We start from the raw sequence: 13,373 nt of genomic DNA, 5'->3' as shown, positions 1-13,373 counted from the left end.
AACAGAGTCTGTTAATAGTGAGCTCTGGACAAGGGCTGTTCAAGGATCAACAATGCACTAACGTCAACACACAGGTTGTAACAAAACAAGCAGACGTCAACTTTCCCCCCTCCCTCCAAAAAGCAGATGTTTATTGATGCATGATGTTTGGGATCTATCACGTGACATCATAGACTGCATTCATTTGGGTTGGATGATCACATCATAATTTGGAATTTCCATTCAACCCCCACTACCAATTATTTGCCCCCTTTCTCCTGAAGTTAGTGATTTGTTCAGACTTGTCGGCCTAAATAGCAAGCATCAGCAGTCTATTGTGAAGCACAGTGAAGGCATTTAACGGTCAGGGTTATGTCTGAACTATCTTCTGAAAGAAAAGAACTTGCAATTATTTCCTGATTCAGAATAACAAAAGTATCCATAATTTGGTGTTTTATTCTTCATGCTACTATGTCATGATGGGAATGGTTTATCAAAAAACTTAATTGAGTATGCACAAGACGTAGTTTTGTTGAGTTGGAACGTGAAAAATAAATGTATTTAAAATTGTTATATTCACAAGGAGATCTTTATTTGTGCCTGTGTGCTTTTGTTTGTGCATGTATGTGGAGTGTTGTCCTGCGCTATTGACTCTGTGTGTTCCTTGCACTGATCTTTGAATGCCTTTGATTCTAGAGTTCTCCGTTTTGGATCTTAATGCGAGCAGTCCAACAGTTTGTAGAGAAGGAGGGCCTGGGCAATCTCCCAGTGCGTGGCACTATCCCAGACATGATAGCGGACTCCAGCAGATTTATTAGGCTGCAGAATGTGTATGTAACTCAAATGATTTAAACAAAGCATTAGCTTTTTCCACAGTTTGGTATATGTTAGTGCTTTTGTCTCTTCCTGATTGTCTATAAATTGTTTCTAGTCCTGCCTCTAGACGTTATTTTAATTTAGAGATACAACGTGAAAACAGGCCCTTCAGCCGACCAAGTCCATGATGAACACACTAGTTTTATGTCATCCCACCTTTGCATCTATGCTACACATTCGGGCCAATTTGCAGAAGCCAATTAATTTACAAACCTGCACAATGTTTGGGATGTAGGTAGAAACCAGAGCACCTAGAGGAAACCCAAGTGGTCACAGGGAGAAAGGTTAAATTCCACGCAGACGGCACCTGAAGTCAGGATCAAACTGGGGTCCCTGGCACTGTGAGGCAGCGGCTCTACCTGATGTGCCACTATGATGCCCTTAGGAACCCTCAAGATCAGGAACCTTTGTAGACTTCTGTGCGGTATATTGATTCCCAAAAGCTTGGTCTAAAAATTGCCTCTGTTATTGTTCAGCTTGGTACATCAGCCTTGGATCACAAGCTCGTACATTTACTTCTTGGATCCGAGTCTCATACAAAGATTTGTCACATTATCTAGGCTGATACTCCTAGTGTTTACTAAGAAATAGATGCAAGAGTGGGCCTTTTGGCTCCTTACACCAACTCTTCCATTTAGTAAGATCAAAGCTGATCTTTTACACAGTACCACTTTATTGCACTGATTCCAACATTAGCTGTCCAAACATATAACCCGTTTTGAACATGTTCAATGACTGAGTTTCCACAGCCTACTTGGGTAATGAATTCCAAAGACTCTTGGTAAAGAGATTCCTTCTCACTTTTGTCAGTGTTCCAAATTATTATTTTGACTCGGTGATCTGCAGCATACAGTGTAAACATCATCCATGTATCCACTCTGTGAAGCCCAATAAAATATAATACATCTCAATACCATCACTTCTCAGCGTTCTACATAGAAAAGCGCAGCACAGGAATCAGTCCCTTCAGCCCACGATGTCTTTGCCAAGCATGATGCTAAATTAAACTAATCTCCTCTGCTTGCATGCCATCAATATACCGCCATTCCCTGCATACTCATGTGTCTATCCAAAAGCTTTTTAAACACCACTATTGTATCTGCCTCTGCCACCACCTCTGACAGTGTCTAATAAGCACCCATCACACTTGTATTTAAAAAAAAAGCTTGCTCTGCACATCTCCTTCAAACTTTGCCCCTCAAACCTTAAAGGGATGCCCTCTAGTCCTTGACATTTACATCCAGTGAAAAAGGCTTTGTCTACCCCATGTTTGCCTCTCATCATTTTATATACTTTGGAGAGCTTAATTCCATTATGCTTAGTGCTGGTGAATTTTCTTTGCATGCCACTTGCAAGTAGAACCTCCCTAAGTAGGGAGCTCATATCTGTATCCATTATTCCAGTCTGTGGTCTCATCAGCTCACTTGAAGGCTGTAAGCTATGATAATACCCTGCTTGCTTTGAGCTGGATTATGCTGCACCTTCAGTCTAAAGCTCAGAAATGGTGACGTAGTTTTCATTTGGCGGAAAGCTCGCAAACAAACGTTTTTCATTGTATCTCGGTATGCATGACAATAATAAACCAATATTGGGTACTGTGCCTAAACTAACATTGTCAGTCACATTCATTCTTTTATTGCATAGTTTTATATATTGCATGGTTCTTGTTACTGTTCTGTTTACATTTTTGCTTTGCCCTCAGATACCGTGAGAAAGCAAAGGAAGATGCCTCTATTATAAGTGACTACGTGACTGAAATATTGGGATCGATCGGTAGGGTAAGTAGCATTCTGCGTCATTGCACTTGCTGGCTGGAGTTTCAGGCTTTGACAGTCTAGCTGTGGTATTTTTAAAAAGAATTCTGTATTCCATTTATCTCTTACCTCGCCTTTCCCAGAAACTGTGACTCTTAACCAATATCCCACAATGTCACAGGTGGCCTCGCCACCAGGAAGTTACTTTGAGAGATTTGACAACTTTTGGTGGGACAGGTTAAATGCATGTAATGCTCTTTAAACCACCATTATTGTGGAGTTAGGGAAGTCCAAGCCTCTTCCACAGATGCTGCCTGACCCGCAAAGCTCCCCCAGCACTTTTGCTCAAGATTCCAGCATCTGCTGTGTCCCATTGCATCTCCATCTGCATTGCTTTATCACCACTTACTCCCCCGCCTCTATTTTATTTGGCTTCCCACCTTCAAACCCACTGTTTACATAGAATCCCTTGAAGAAGCAGGACTGGTTGCTTGCTTCCCATCAACATCTCTTGTGCTGGGTGTTGTCTCAGCCAACTGAGAATAATGTTTACACCTGCATCATTAATAATAAAGGGCAGTCCAAGTGTGTTTTGCCATCAGTCCTGTTCTTCAGGAGAGTAATTCAATTAATCATGTGTTAAGTTCTATCTCCACATTTTTTTCTTTTCCCTTCAAGCATTTATCTAATTTGCCTTTGATAGTTCCTACTGTTGCTGTTTCAGGTAAAGCATGCCTGATCGGAATGATTCGCTGCAAAGTATATTCTTCCCCTCTCCTCTAGCTTGATTCAGTGTCATCTGACTCCTCTGCCCACAGAAAACAGTTTCTCCTTAGTTACTCTGTCAAAAACCCTTCATAATTTTGAACACCACTCATAAATTTCCAATTGCTCTTCTCTGCCCTGAGGAAATTAATCTCCGCTTCTTCAAATCACTGAAGGTCCCAAACCTTAGGAATGTTAAAGAGAAATTCTTTGACTATAATAAAGATGTGCTGAGGAATATGCCTTTTCAGGTTTTAAACCTACTTTATTTTGTAACATTCCTATCACAAGCTGGATGGTTTTCCTTCTGATTGCTCTGAGCTGTCGAGTGAAACAAGTGGCTTCAGTGAATAATGGGGGGCCCACACACAGAATGAGTTTGCTTCTTTAGGGTCTACATTAGATTTTAGAGACCTTTGGCCCACCAAATCAACACCGACTAATGACCCCCGTACACTAGTTATCTCCTACACATTAGCAGAATTTTTTACAGAAACCAATTAACCTACAAAACTGCACATCTTTGGGATGTGGGAAGAAACCAGAGCACCCAGAGAAAACCCATGCAGTCACAAGGAGAGCGTACAAACCCTGCACAGACAGCACCCTTAGTTAGGATTGAAGCCAGGTCTCTGATGCTGCAAGGCAGCAACTCTGCCACTGTGCCGCTTCTGTGATGCATATTTATAGTTTCCTATTTCTCTTGAACTCTTTTGCTACAACACAATTACATGCTACTTGTGTTTCTTCCTCAGCCTCTCGAGACCATCTCTGAAAAAGACATTTGGCTTTTCTGTAAGTTTTGTTTATTGTGAGATATTGCAATCCCTGGCAAGACCAGGGCTGACCTTGTTGACACGATATAAACGTTGTATCATTTTGTATGTGTTGAAATCTATTACCTATTAAACAGGTTTCGGGTACAGCAAGCTGTCTGGGTTCCCCAGCCATTTGCTTGTATATAGATTTTTGCCTCGCATTTGATAAGATTGGGACATAGAAGATAATGCTTGGATCATTTTCCCATGTTTGGATGCAGCTTAGACCATCACCCTTCCATTGACTCCATTTACACCTCACACTGCCTCGGCAAGACCAGCAGCATAATCAAGGACGAGTTGCACCCTGGCCACTTCCCTCTCCCATCAGGCAAGAGGTACAGAAGTGTGAAAATGCACACCTACAGATAGAGGGAAAGTTTTTATCAGGCAATTGAACCATCCTCCAAACAACTAGAGAGTAGTCCTGAGCTATTATCTACAAATTGGAGACCCTCAGATTATCTTTAATCAGATTTTACTGGACCTTATCTAGCACTGAACATTTTTCACATTATTCTCTTTATTTCATCTGTACACTGTGGATGGCTCGATTGTAATCATGCATTGTTTTTTCGCTGACTGGTTAGCACGCAACTATAGCTTGCCACTGTACCTTTGTACACATTTGTAAACTAAACTGTTTTCCTGTCTCATGATGTCTCAAACTAGGCAGGAATGCTGCTTTTCTACGACTTGTACGGTGCCGGTCACTGGCAGAGGAGTTCAATGCAGAGAGCACCAACAAGGATCAAATAGGTGAGGCTTTTCATTGTGTGCACTTAAACGAGGAACTTAGCAGAAAAAGGATCTGATGTTTGTCATGCAGAGTAGTTCAGGCAGATAAAAATCTTTCTCCAAATGTCATGTAGAACAGAGAACAGTACACCAACAGGCATTTTGGCCCATGGGGTATTTGGGACCATGATTTCAATTTAAGCTAATCTCATCCGTCTTCATCCCTCCATCCACTGTCTACTCATGTGCCTGCCATAATGCCCCTTGGATGTGTCAATTTCCACCACCTTTCCTGGTATTGCATTCCAGTCACCTTCTATTCTGTTAAACCAAATTTAAAATTCCCTTTCAAATAACAATGTTTAAAAGTCATTTGGACAAATAACATTTAAAGATATTTAGATAGGTACATAGTTGGGAAAGGTTCAGATGAATATGGGCCTAACATGGACAAATGGAACAAGTTTAGATAGTGTCTTTTGGTTGGTATAGGAGAGTTGGGGCGAAGGGTCTGTTTCTATGCTGTAGGATTCTGTGACTCCAAATCTCCTTTATACTTTCCCCTCTCAGCTTAAATCTGTATCCTCTAGTCTTGGATATTTCCAACCTGGGGAAAACATTCTGCTTATCAACCCTAACAATGCCTCAGAATTTGATATACTTCTGTCAGGTCTCCCCTCAGCCTCTGATACTCCAGAGAAAATAAGCCATGTTTGTCCAACCTTTCCTTATAGCTAATACCGTCTAATCCAAGCAGCATCATGAACCTGTTATCCATCCTCTCCAGAGCTTCCACACTCTTCCTGCAGGGATGGCAAGAACTGCGCACAATACGCCAAATGTCAACTGACTAAAGTTTTATACAGCTGCACATTTAGTAGCAGTTTTTAAAAATCGTCATTTTCCATACAGCAGCACTGCTGCACAAAGGTGCCAAAGCTCCAACAAAATAGGATAATCTTGTTAAATGTTCATTTTGGGAGGCGGTGTCGGATGGCATTGAGCAATTAGAGGATGCATTAATTATATCGTCATTCGGTCTGCTAAAGTCTGATTATTCTACACCTTTGGGTGTTTGGCCCCATCTGGTTGAAAGTGTAAATTGCTCTTTAATCATCAGGGTTTTCTTCTTCCAGCTTCATGTATGGAGAATCTTGACAGTGAAATGGTGTTGTACATCATGCTACGAGCTGTTGAGTACTTTCATAGGCAACATGGTCGATACCCAGGTATGTGACTTTCATCTAGTGTCGATCGCTACCTAGCTGTAACATGCCAGGTTTAAAATTAACATCAGAGACACAAAGAACTCCAGATGCCGGAATCATGAGCAAAGCACAAAGTGCTGGAGGAACTCAGCGCGTCAGGCAGCATCTCTGGAGAAGATGTGCAGGCTATGTTTCGGGTCAGGACCTTTCTTCAAACGTGGTAGATGTGGAGCTTGGGAAGAGTGGTCGCAGGGTTAAGCAATCAGATATTAATGGAGTACAATAGAAGGAAAGTGAAGGAAAATGGCCAGTGTACCATCACAGAAAGGTCAAGCATGTTGACTCCACGGGTTGCAATAAATGTGGGTGGTAAGCCTTATAAACCTCCAAAGTGCATGACGTCTTGGTTAGAAGAAAGCCTAGATTTTAAATACATTCAAATAAATGTCTGAGGAATAACCAAAAGATAATCAGAGAAAAGGGAAGGATTCTTGAAAACGAAGAATATAGTTTTAGGGGTCAAATCTAGAAACACTTTTATTTTTAAAATGGCATCTGTGACATTTTATGGAAACTGACAGTCAAGTTTTGAAAGGGTGCTCTGCAGTATCAAGTAGAAAGCCTGCATCTACACTAATTAAATAAACGGATTCAAGAATGACACTGCACATTACAGTGGTGATAGTGACACTGCACATTACAATGACAACACTGACATCCATTAAACTATATGGAAAATTGCCCTGGTATAGTCATAGGAATGGGGAAACAAGCCCTTCTCTCCAACTTGTCCATGCCGACTAAGATGCCCCATCTAATAGTGCTATTTGCCCAGATTTGGTCCATGTCCCTCTAAATCTTTCCTCTCTACGTATCTGTCCATGTTGTCTCTTTTTTCCACATTCACCACCCTTCCCACCATCACTTCACAGGACAAGACACAGTGGAACAATTGAAACCCAAAGCGGAGGTGGCTTGTTTCGCTGTATCTCTATCTTGATTAATGATCCTCAGTTATAGACCCCTTGGATCTTTGGTTCGCAAAGAGTATGTTAATTGCACTCTCTTAACCTCAAAACCTGGAAGAAATTTGACTTTAGTGATACAGCGTGGAAACAGGCCCTTCGGCCCAGCAAGTCTGCGCCGGCCAACAAACACTATCATTAGCACTATCCTACACACACTAGGAACAATTTACAAATTTTGAGAAGCCAATTAACCTACAAACCTGTACATCTTTGGAGTGTGGGAGGAAACTGGAGCACGTGGAGAACGTACAAACTCCACACAGACATCACCCGTAGTCAGGATTGAACCCGAGTCTCTGGCACTGTGAGGCAGCAACTCGACCACTGCACCACTGTGATGCCCAAAATTTTATGTAAACAGAAAGGTTGTGTAGAATCCTTGTTATTTGATCTCCTTTGTGGCCAATGAATTAATGATACCCGTTCACTGCAATACAAAGTGCTTGCTCTAGCAGTGAAACTGGCAGCAGCCAGACAGTGATCTCCAGGGCATGAAGCAGCTGGTTAAAGCCGTTCTACTCATTGATCACTGGTCTGTGAATTACTACTTTACTGCAGCTTTTATGGTACATTAATTTGGCAGGTACCTTATTAATTTGTTGGTTTGCTTGCTGATCTGTGGGCTTAATAATTCAGTGGTATCTCAGTCGTGGTCCTGCAGTGTCAGTAGCCGTGCTTTGTTTTCACAGCGCCAGTAAAAATAAAGTTGTAATTTTCTTCCATACTCTAGTAAGAGGAACAGCTCATTAGATCTCTTGGGCTTCAAATCCATTCTACTATTGTATTGGGGCTATGTTTTTGCTCTATGAACAAGCCTTTGCCACTCTTCCTTTATAACCTTTTTAGTTATCCAGAATCAATCTGATGTAAAATTAGCTGTTAAACTTGCATTTCTGACTATTTCATTACTTTGGCTGCCAGTTTCCATCACGATCTCTCCCATGATCAATCTCTGACTCTTCCCATCCTTTTCTGTATCTCAGTCTCCATCTCTAGAACAGGCCCTTTGGCCCACAATTTCCATGATCCTGTGGAATTCTGTGCTGCATCTTGGTGGAACCAGTCTTGCTGAAGGTGCTCCTCAGGTTGACCAGTGTGTCATGGAGGGGTTGAGCTGTATTGTCCAGGATGCTCCGCAGTTTGAGGAGGATCCTCCCTTCCAAAACCACCTCCCATGAATCCAACTCTGCCCCCAGGATGGAGCCAGCCTTCCTGATGTGCTTGTTAATCCTGTTTGCGTCCGTGGCCTTCGCCCTGTTGCCCCAGTACACGACAGCGAAGAAGATGGCACTGGCCACCACAGATTGGTAGAACATCTGCAGCATCTTACTGCAGACGTTGAAGGAGCGGAGCCTCCTCAGAAAGTACAAAAGACTCTGTCCCTTGTACATTGCCGCAGCGTTCCTGGACCAGTCCAGTTTACTGTTCAGGTAAACTTCAAGGTACTTGTACTCCTTGATAAACTGCACATCCACACCATTGAGAGAGACAGGGTGTTCCTCTCCTCCTAAAGTCCACCACTAACTCCTTAGTCTTGTTGGTGTTGAGCTGCAGCTGATTCAGCCCACGCCACTCAATAAAGTTATTGACCTCACCTCTGTATTCAGCTTCACTCCCCTCACTGATGCAGCCCACAATTCACCAGAGACATCCGAAAACTTCTGCAGGTGGCAGGAGTCCGAGTTATATCTGAAGTCCGAGGTGTAGATGGTGAACAGGAAGGGAAAGAGGACCGTCCCCAGTGGGTTCCCAGTGTTGCTCACTACCATGTCGAAGACACAGAGGAGATGACATTGATTATAGGACGGGTTCTTGATGCTTGACTTTCCATCCCATCATCTAACTCATTAGTGCAGTCTGTTCACTGTATTTACTCATACCATGTAACCATCTGGTTATGACCATGATGGAGCCAACCTGATTAAGGCCACATGTCTTGACCCGAAACGTCACCCATTCTTCTCTCCAGTTAATCCGGCTTTTTGTATTTATCTGATTAAGGCCACCTCTGCCAGTTCAATCGCAGCTGGAAGGGAGAATCTCACATGATACTTGCCTAGGTGGCAGCACTTTCATGAGCATCTTTGGTGCACCACACTGAAGCTCTTACAGCTCCCTGCCACATAGGCTTGGTTAGTTCTACTGATAGGATACAATGCTGAGTGGAGTTGCAAGCCACAAGAGATGCTGGAATCTTGAGCATAATGCAATGTGCTGGAGGAACTCAGAGGGTCAGGCAGCATCTGTGGAGGGAATGGATAGATGACATGTTGGGTTGTAACCCTTCTACAGACTGATTGATGAGTAGTCTGATGGACGTGGATAAATGCACCTTGGCTGTGAAAATAAACTACAGGTTAGGGGAGACCCAGGTTCCATCCCCAGAGATGTCTGATCAAATATAGGACATTAGCAGATGTTGAGGAAAGGGAGAATTCCAGGCTCTTTCCCTGTATGAGTGGCAGATACAAGCATGAACCATCACATTCAGGAACAGATTCTTCCAACTGTTATCAAACTCCAAAAGCTAAGGGTGGCACTACATTATGTGACCCTTGCACTTTTTCTGTGGCTTTAGCACTATATTCTGCACTCTGCTTCCTTTCTCTTTTTGCACTATCTAATGTACTTGTGTACGGTTTGATGTTACCCACATATAGTATGATTTCACTGGATAGCACACACAAAGTTTTTCCCTGTATCTCGGTGCACATGACAATAATAAACAAATACCATTAGCAAAAGTTTGCTGTAGTACTGTATTCCTGACTTCTCAGAGCTTTTGGGTTTTAAATGGTTTTATGTCAAAGGTGGCGCTTTGTGAATATTACATCTCTTCACAGGGGTTTATAATAACCAGGTTGAAGAGGATATCGGGAAGCTGAAATCGTGTGTGATCAGCCTGCTGCAGGAATGGGGTGTTTCGGTATCCGTGAAGGACGACTATATCCACGAATTGTATGTTTGGTAAAACGTTTCCACTCACTCGCTTCTGGACTGGGTGAGGGTGGGGGCAGGGATACACTTGTTGCTGTTTAAACCTCATCGCCACTTTATCTTACATTGTACATTATTACCTTCATCTTGTATCTATACCCTCTGGATGGCACGATTGTTTGTAATCATGTTTAGTCTTTCCGCCCGCTGGATAGTGTGCAACAAAAAGCTTTTCACAGTACCTCGGTACACATGACGATAAAATAATCTACACTAAATTAAACTAGAAAGAACCCTCCATGCACTCTTTGCTTGTGCTACTATCATCCTCTGTCTATGGCGGCTTCGGAATTTCCAATAGCTTTCAGGGGCATCACAATCCTTTATCCACTGTTCCTAACGAAGCCTTTGACATTCTCTCAATGTTTCTCAGCTCCCTTCCCCTTTCTGCAAAAGAATCTTGAATCCATGGGGGCTATGTTGTGGTGGAAATGTAATAATTACCAACGCATTTCCCCTGTACCACTCTCAGAGGGTGTGGATGTGCTGTGCTGTATCTAAGTTATGTATTCAGGCCAGCGTGGTCTGTATTCAGGCCACTGTTCCGACCATTCATGATGGTGAGTCTTTGGTGTGAATCATTGAATTGAGAAATACTGAGTTGGTTAATTCAGCTTGAGAAGTATTGAGCGCATATTGAGGTGGGTAGGGACCATTCTTTTCATGGGCTCTTTAAGGGAAAATGTTCATGTTTTATAGATGACTTAAAATGACAACAAGGTATAGAAATAATTCTCTGAAAACGATACGTTTTCTTCCAGTTGTCGCTATGGTGCTTCAGAACCACACGCTGTTGCTTCATTTCTGGGAGGTATGTCACATTTTTAAATTGAATTATTCCTGATATCAACTATTTTTCAGGTTTGTTTAATTGAAATAACAGTCCAGTTTGTTCCCCCTCGGTTTTAATTCTAATACTTTCAATTAGATCATGGTTGGCCTCTACCCCAGATTACTTACCTGCCATTATTCTGTGGTCTGGTTCAAAAATGTATTTAAGTCTCAATTTAATTAACCAACAGTCATAAAATTATAGCTAATCTGCCAAAACATCTGGGGATTGGTGTATAGGCTGTGAGAACGAACAATTTAATTAGATGTGAGACAAAAAAGATTGAACAGTTGCATCTCCGGACGCTTCATAGAAAACAATCCAAGTTTGGATGTGAAGCTGGAGGAAGGAGGGGAAGAGGGGGAATCCAGTTCAGGTGGGGCACAGGGGAAAGGGGGTGGAAAAGTGGAGGGAGGTATTTGGGGGAGGGAGGGGGAGCATTTTGTAGTAGTTACTTAAAATTGGAGAATTCAATATTCCATTCGGTTGTAAGCTACCCAAGCGGAATATCCAAACTTGGATTGTTTTCTCTGAAGCGTCCGAGATTATACTGCCACCAATGTTGAATGGTGTAGTAGAGGATGAGTGTTTAGGATGATGGATGGAAAGTCGATCAGTCTGAAGAAATGTCTCGACGCGAAACGTCACCCATTCCTTCTCTCCGGAGATGATGCCTAACCCGCTGAGTTACTCCAGCATTTTGTGTCTAAGCTGATCGAATGCGCTGCTTTGCCCTGGATGATGCTGAGCGCCTTCTGTATTGTGGGAGCTATATTTATTCAGACGAGTGGAGCGTATTCTATTAGGTGATAGAAGTATGGACAGGGTAGACTGTTGGAACCTTTTTCCCTGGGTTGAAATGTCAAAAGACGAGAGGGCACAGCTTTAAGGTCTGAGAGGGAAAGTTTAAAGGAGATGTGGGTGCCTGGATCACACTACCAGGGGTGATGGTGGAATCAGATACGTTGAGGAGGCTTTTAAATAGGCACACAAACAATGAATGGGATGGATCATGGCAGAAAGTGGAGATTAACTTGGCGTCATGTTTGGCATCTTGTGCTGTCCTATGTTCTATGTATGTTCAAATGCAAGTCTTCTACTTATTAAGTGCTGTACAACCTGTTTTTGTACCTCCAGGAACTGCTGCTCAAGAGGCCATCAAGATCATCACAAAGCAGTTTGTACCTTTCAATAACACCTTTATTTACAACGCAATGTTACAGACATCAATGACTGTGCAACTGTAGGGCCAATAGCTGGTAGTGTATGTGAACACGACAACAGCAAGCCCTGCACCTCCGGGATATTTTATCAAGCGCTCTATGTAACATAAAATTCAATTAAGTTAATAAAATATGTTTGTTGAAAAGTGCTTGGTTTAGAAAATCACCATTTCTGAAAAGGTGATCACATTAATCACCTTTCTGAAACATTGGTACTGGGCTTGGTTATGCGATGGTTACACTTGCAGTTTAGTGGGCAACATGCCTACTGCTGGAGCAGAGGCTTGGCGTTAAAGTAACATTTCCATTATATACAAATCTAGATGTGGTCAGCATGATTGAGCCGAAGGGTGTGTTTCCATGCTATAAAATGATTATAACCCACTGAGTTCCTCCAGCACTGTTCATCAGCAGAAAGAAGTTAATCGAGACAACGATTTTTACAGCAAAAAAAAGCGCCGCAGGGACTCAGTGGGTCAGGCAGCATCTCTGGAGAATATTGGATAGGTGATGTTTTGGGCCGGGATACTTCTGGGGAAACTTCTTCACTTAGAGCTGGTGAACCAAGACTGTGACCCAAGCTCATCCTTTTCCCTGTTCACCAACCCTATAGTTAAGAAACCAAAGGGAAATCAACAAGGACACCACAGTCTGAAGAAAGGTCCTGACTCAAAATGACACCTATCCATGTTCTCCAGTGATGCTGCTTGACCCAATGAGCTACTCCAGCATTGTGTGTCTATCTTCGGTGTAAACCACGTCTGCAGTTCCTTCCCACACATTTGGCCTAGTCCTACTGCTATTTCCTATCTTACTATCACTGAGTCATGCAGCACAGAAACAGGCCCTTTGGCCCAACTTGCCCATGCTGACCAAGATGCCCCATCCACACTAGACCCACCTGCCTGCATCTGACCCATATCCACCTTTCCTATCCATATACCTGCTTAAATATATTTTAAATGCTATTATAGTATCTGCCTCGACTACCCCAGCTGGCAACTAATTTCATATATTCACCACCCTCCATGTGAAAAAGTTCCCCTTCAGGTTTCAGAAAGCCTTTGATAAGGTCCCACAGGAGATTAATGGGCAAAATTAGAGTACATGGGGGTAGGGTATTGACAAGGATAGATAATTGGTTGACAGACAGGA

General features: G+C 42.6%; 1 protein-coding gene across 2 annotated transcripts in view; it reads left to right on the top strand.

Annotated features, from left to right (window-relative positions):
- The window catches only part of nae1 (NEDD8 activating enzyme E1 subunit 1), a 31,341-nt gene extending 18,974 nt beyond the window's left edge, over window positions 1-12,367 (top strand). For both annotated transcript variants that reach the window (XM_033035885.1, XM_033035886.1), the window contains 8 exons: window positions 676-809; window positions 2,558-2,633; window positions 4,130-4,169; window positions 4,865-4,951; window positions 6,067-6,159; window positions 10,010-10,124; window positions 10,925-10,974; window positions 12,133-12,367. In XM_033035885.1, the coding sequence (XP_032891776.1) occupies window positions 676-809; window positions 2,558-2,633; window positions 4,130-4,169; window positions 4,865-4,951; window positions 6,067-6,159; window positions 10,010-10,124; window positions 10,925-10,974; window positions 12,133-12,242 (705 nt within the window). In that variant the 3' untranslated portion in view covers window positions 12,243-12,367. The remainder of the gene's footprint in view (window positions 1-675; window positions 810-2,557; window positions 2,634-4,129; window positions 4,170-4,864; window positions 4,952-6,066; window positions 6,160-10,009; window positions 10,125-10,924; window positions 10,975-12,132) is intronic.
- The last annotated feature ends 1,006 nt before the right edge of the window (window positions 12,368-13,373 follow it).

The sequence above is a fragment of the Amblyraja radiata genome, chromosome 17 (genome assembly GCF_010909765.2).
Source record: "Amblyraja radiata isolate CabotCenter1 chromosome 17, sAmbRad1.1.pri, whole genome shotgun sequence".
Classification (NCBI taxonomy): Eukaryota; Metazoa; Chordata; class Chondrichthyes; order Rajiformes; family Rajidae; genus Amblyraja; species Amblyraja radiata.
The sequence above is the reverse complement of the archived record's forward strand: the minus strand, read 5'-3'. Positions and strand labels throughout refer to the sequence as shown.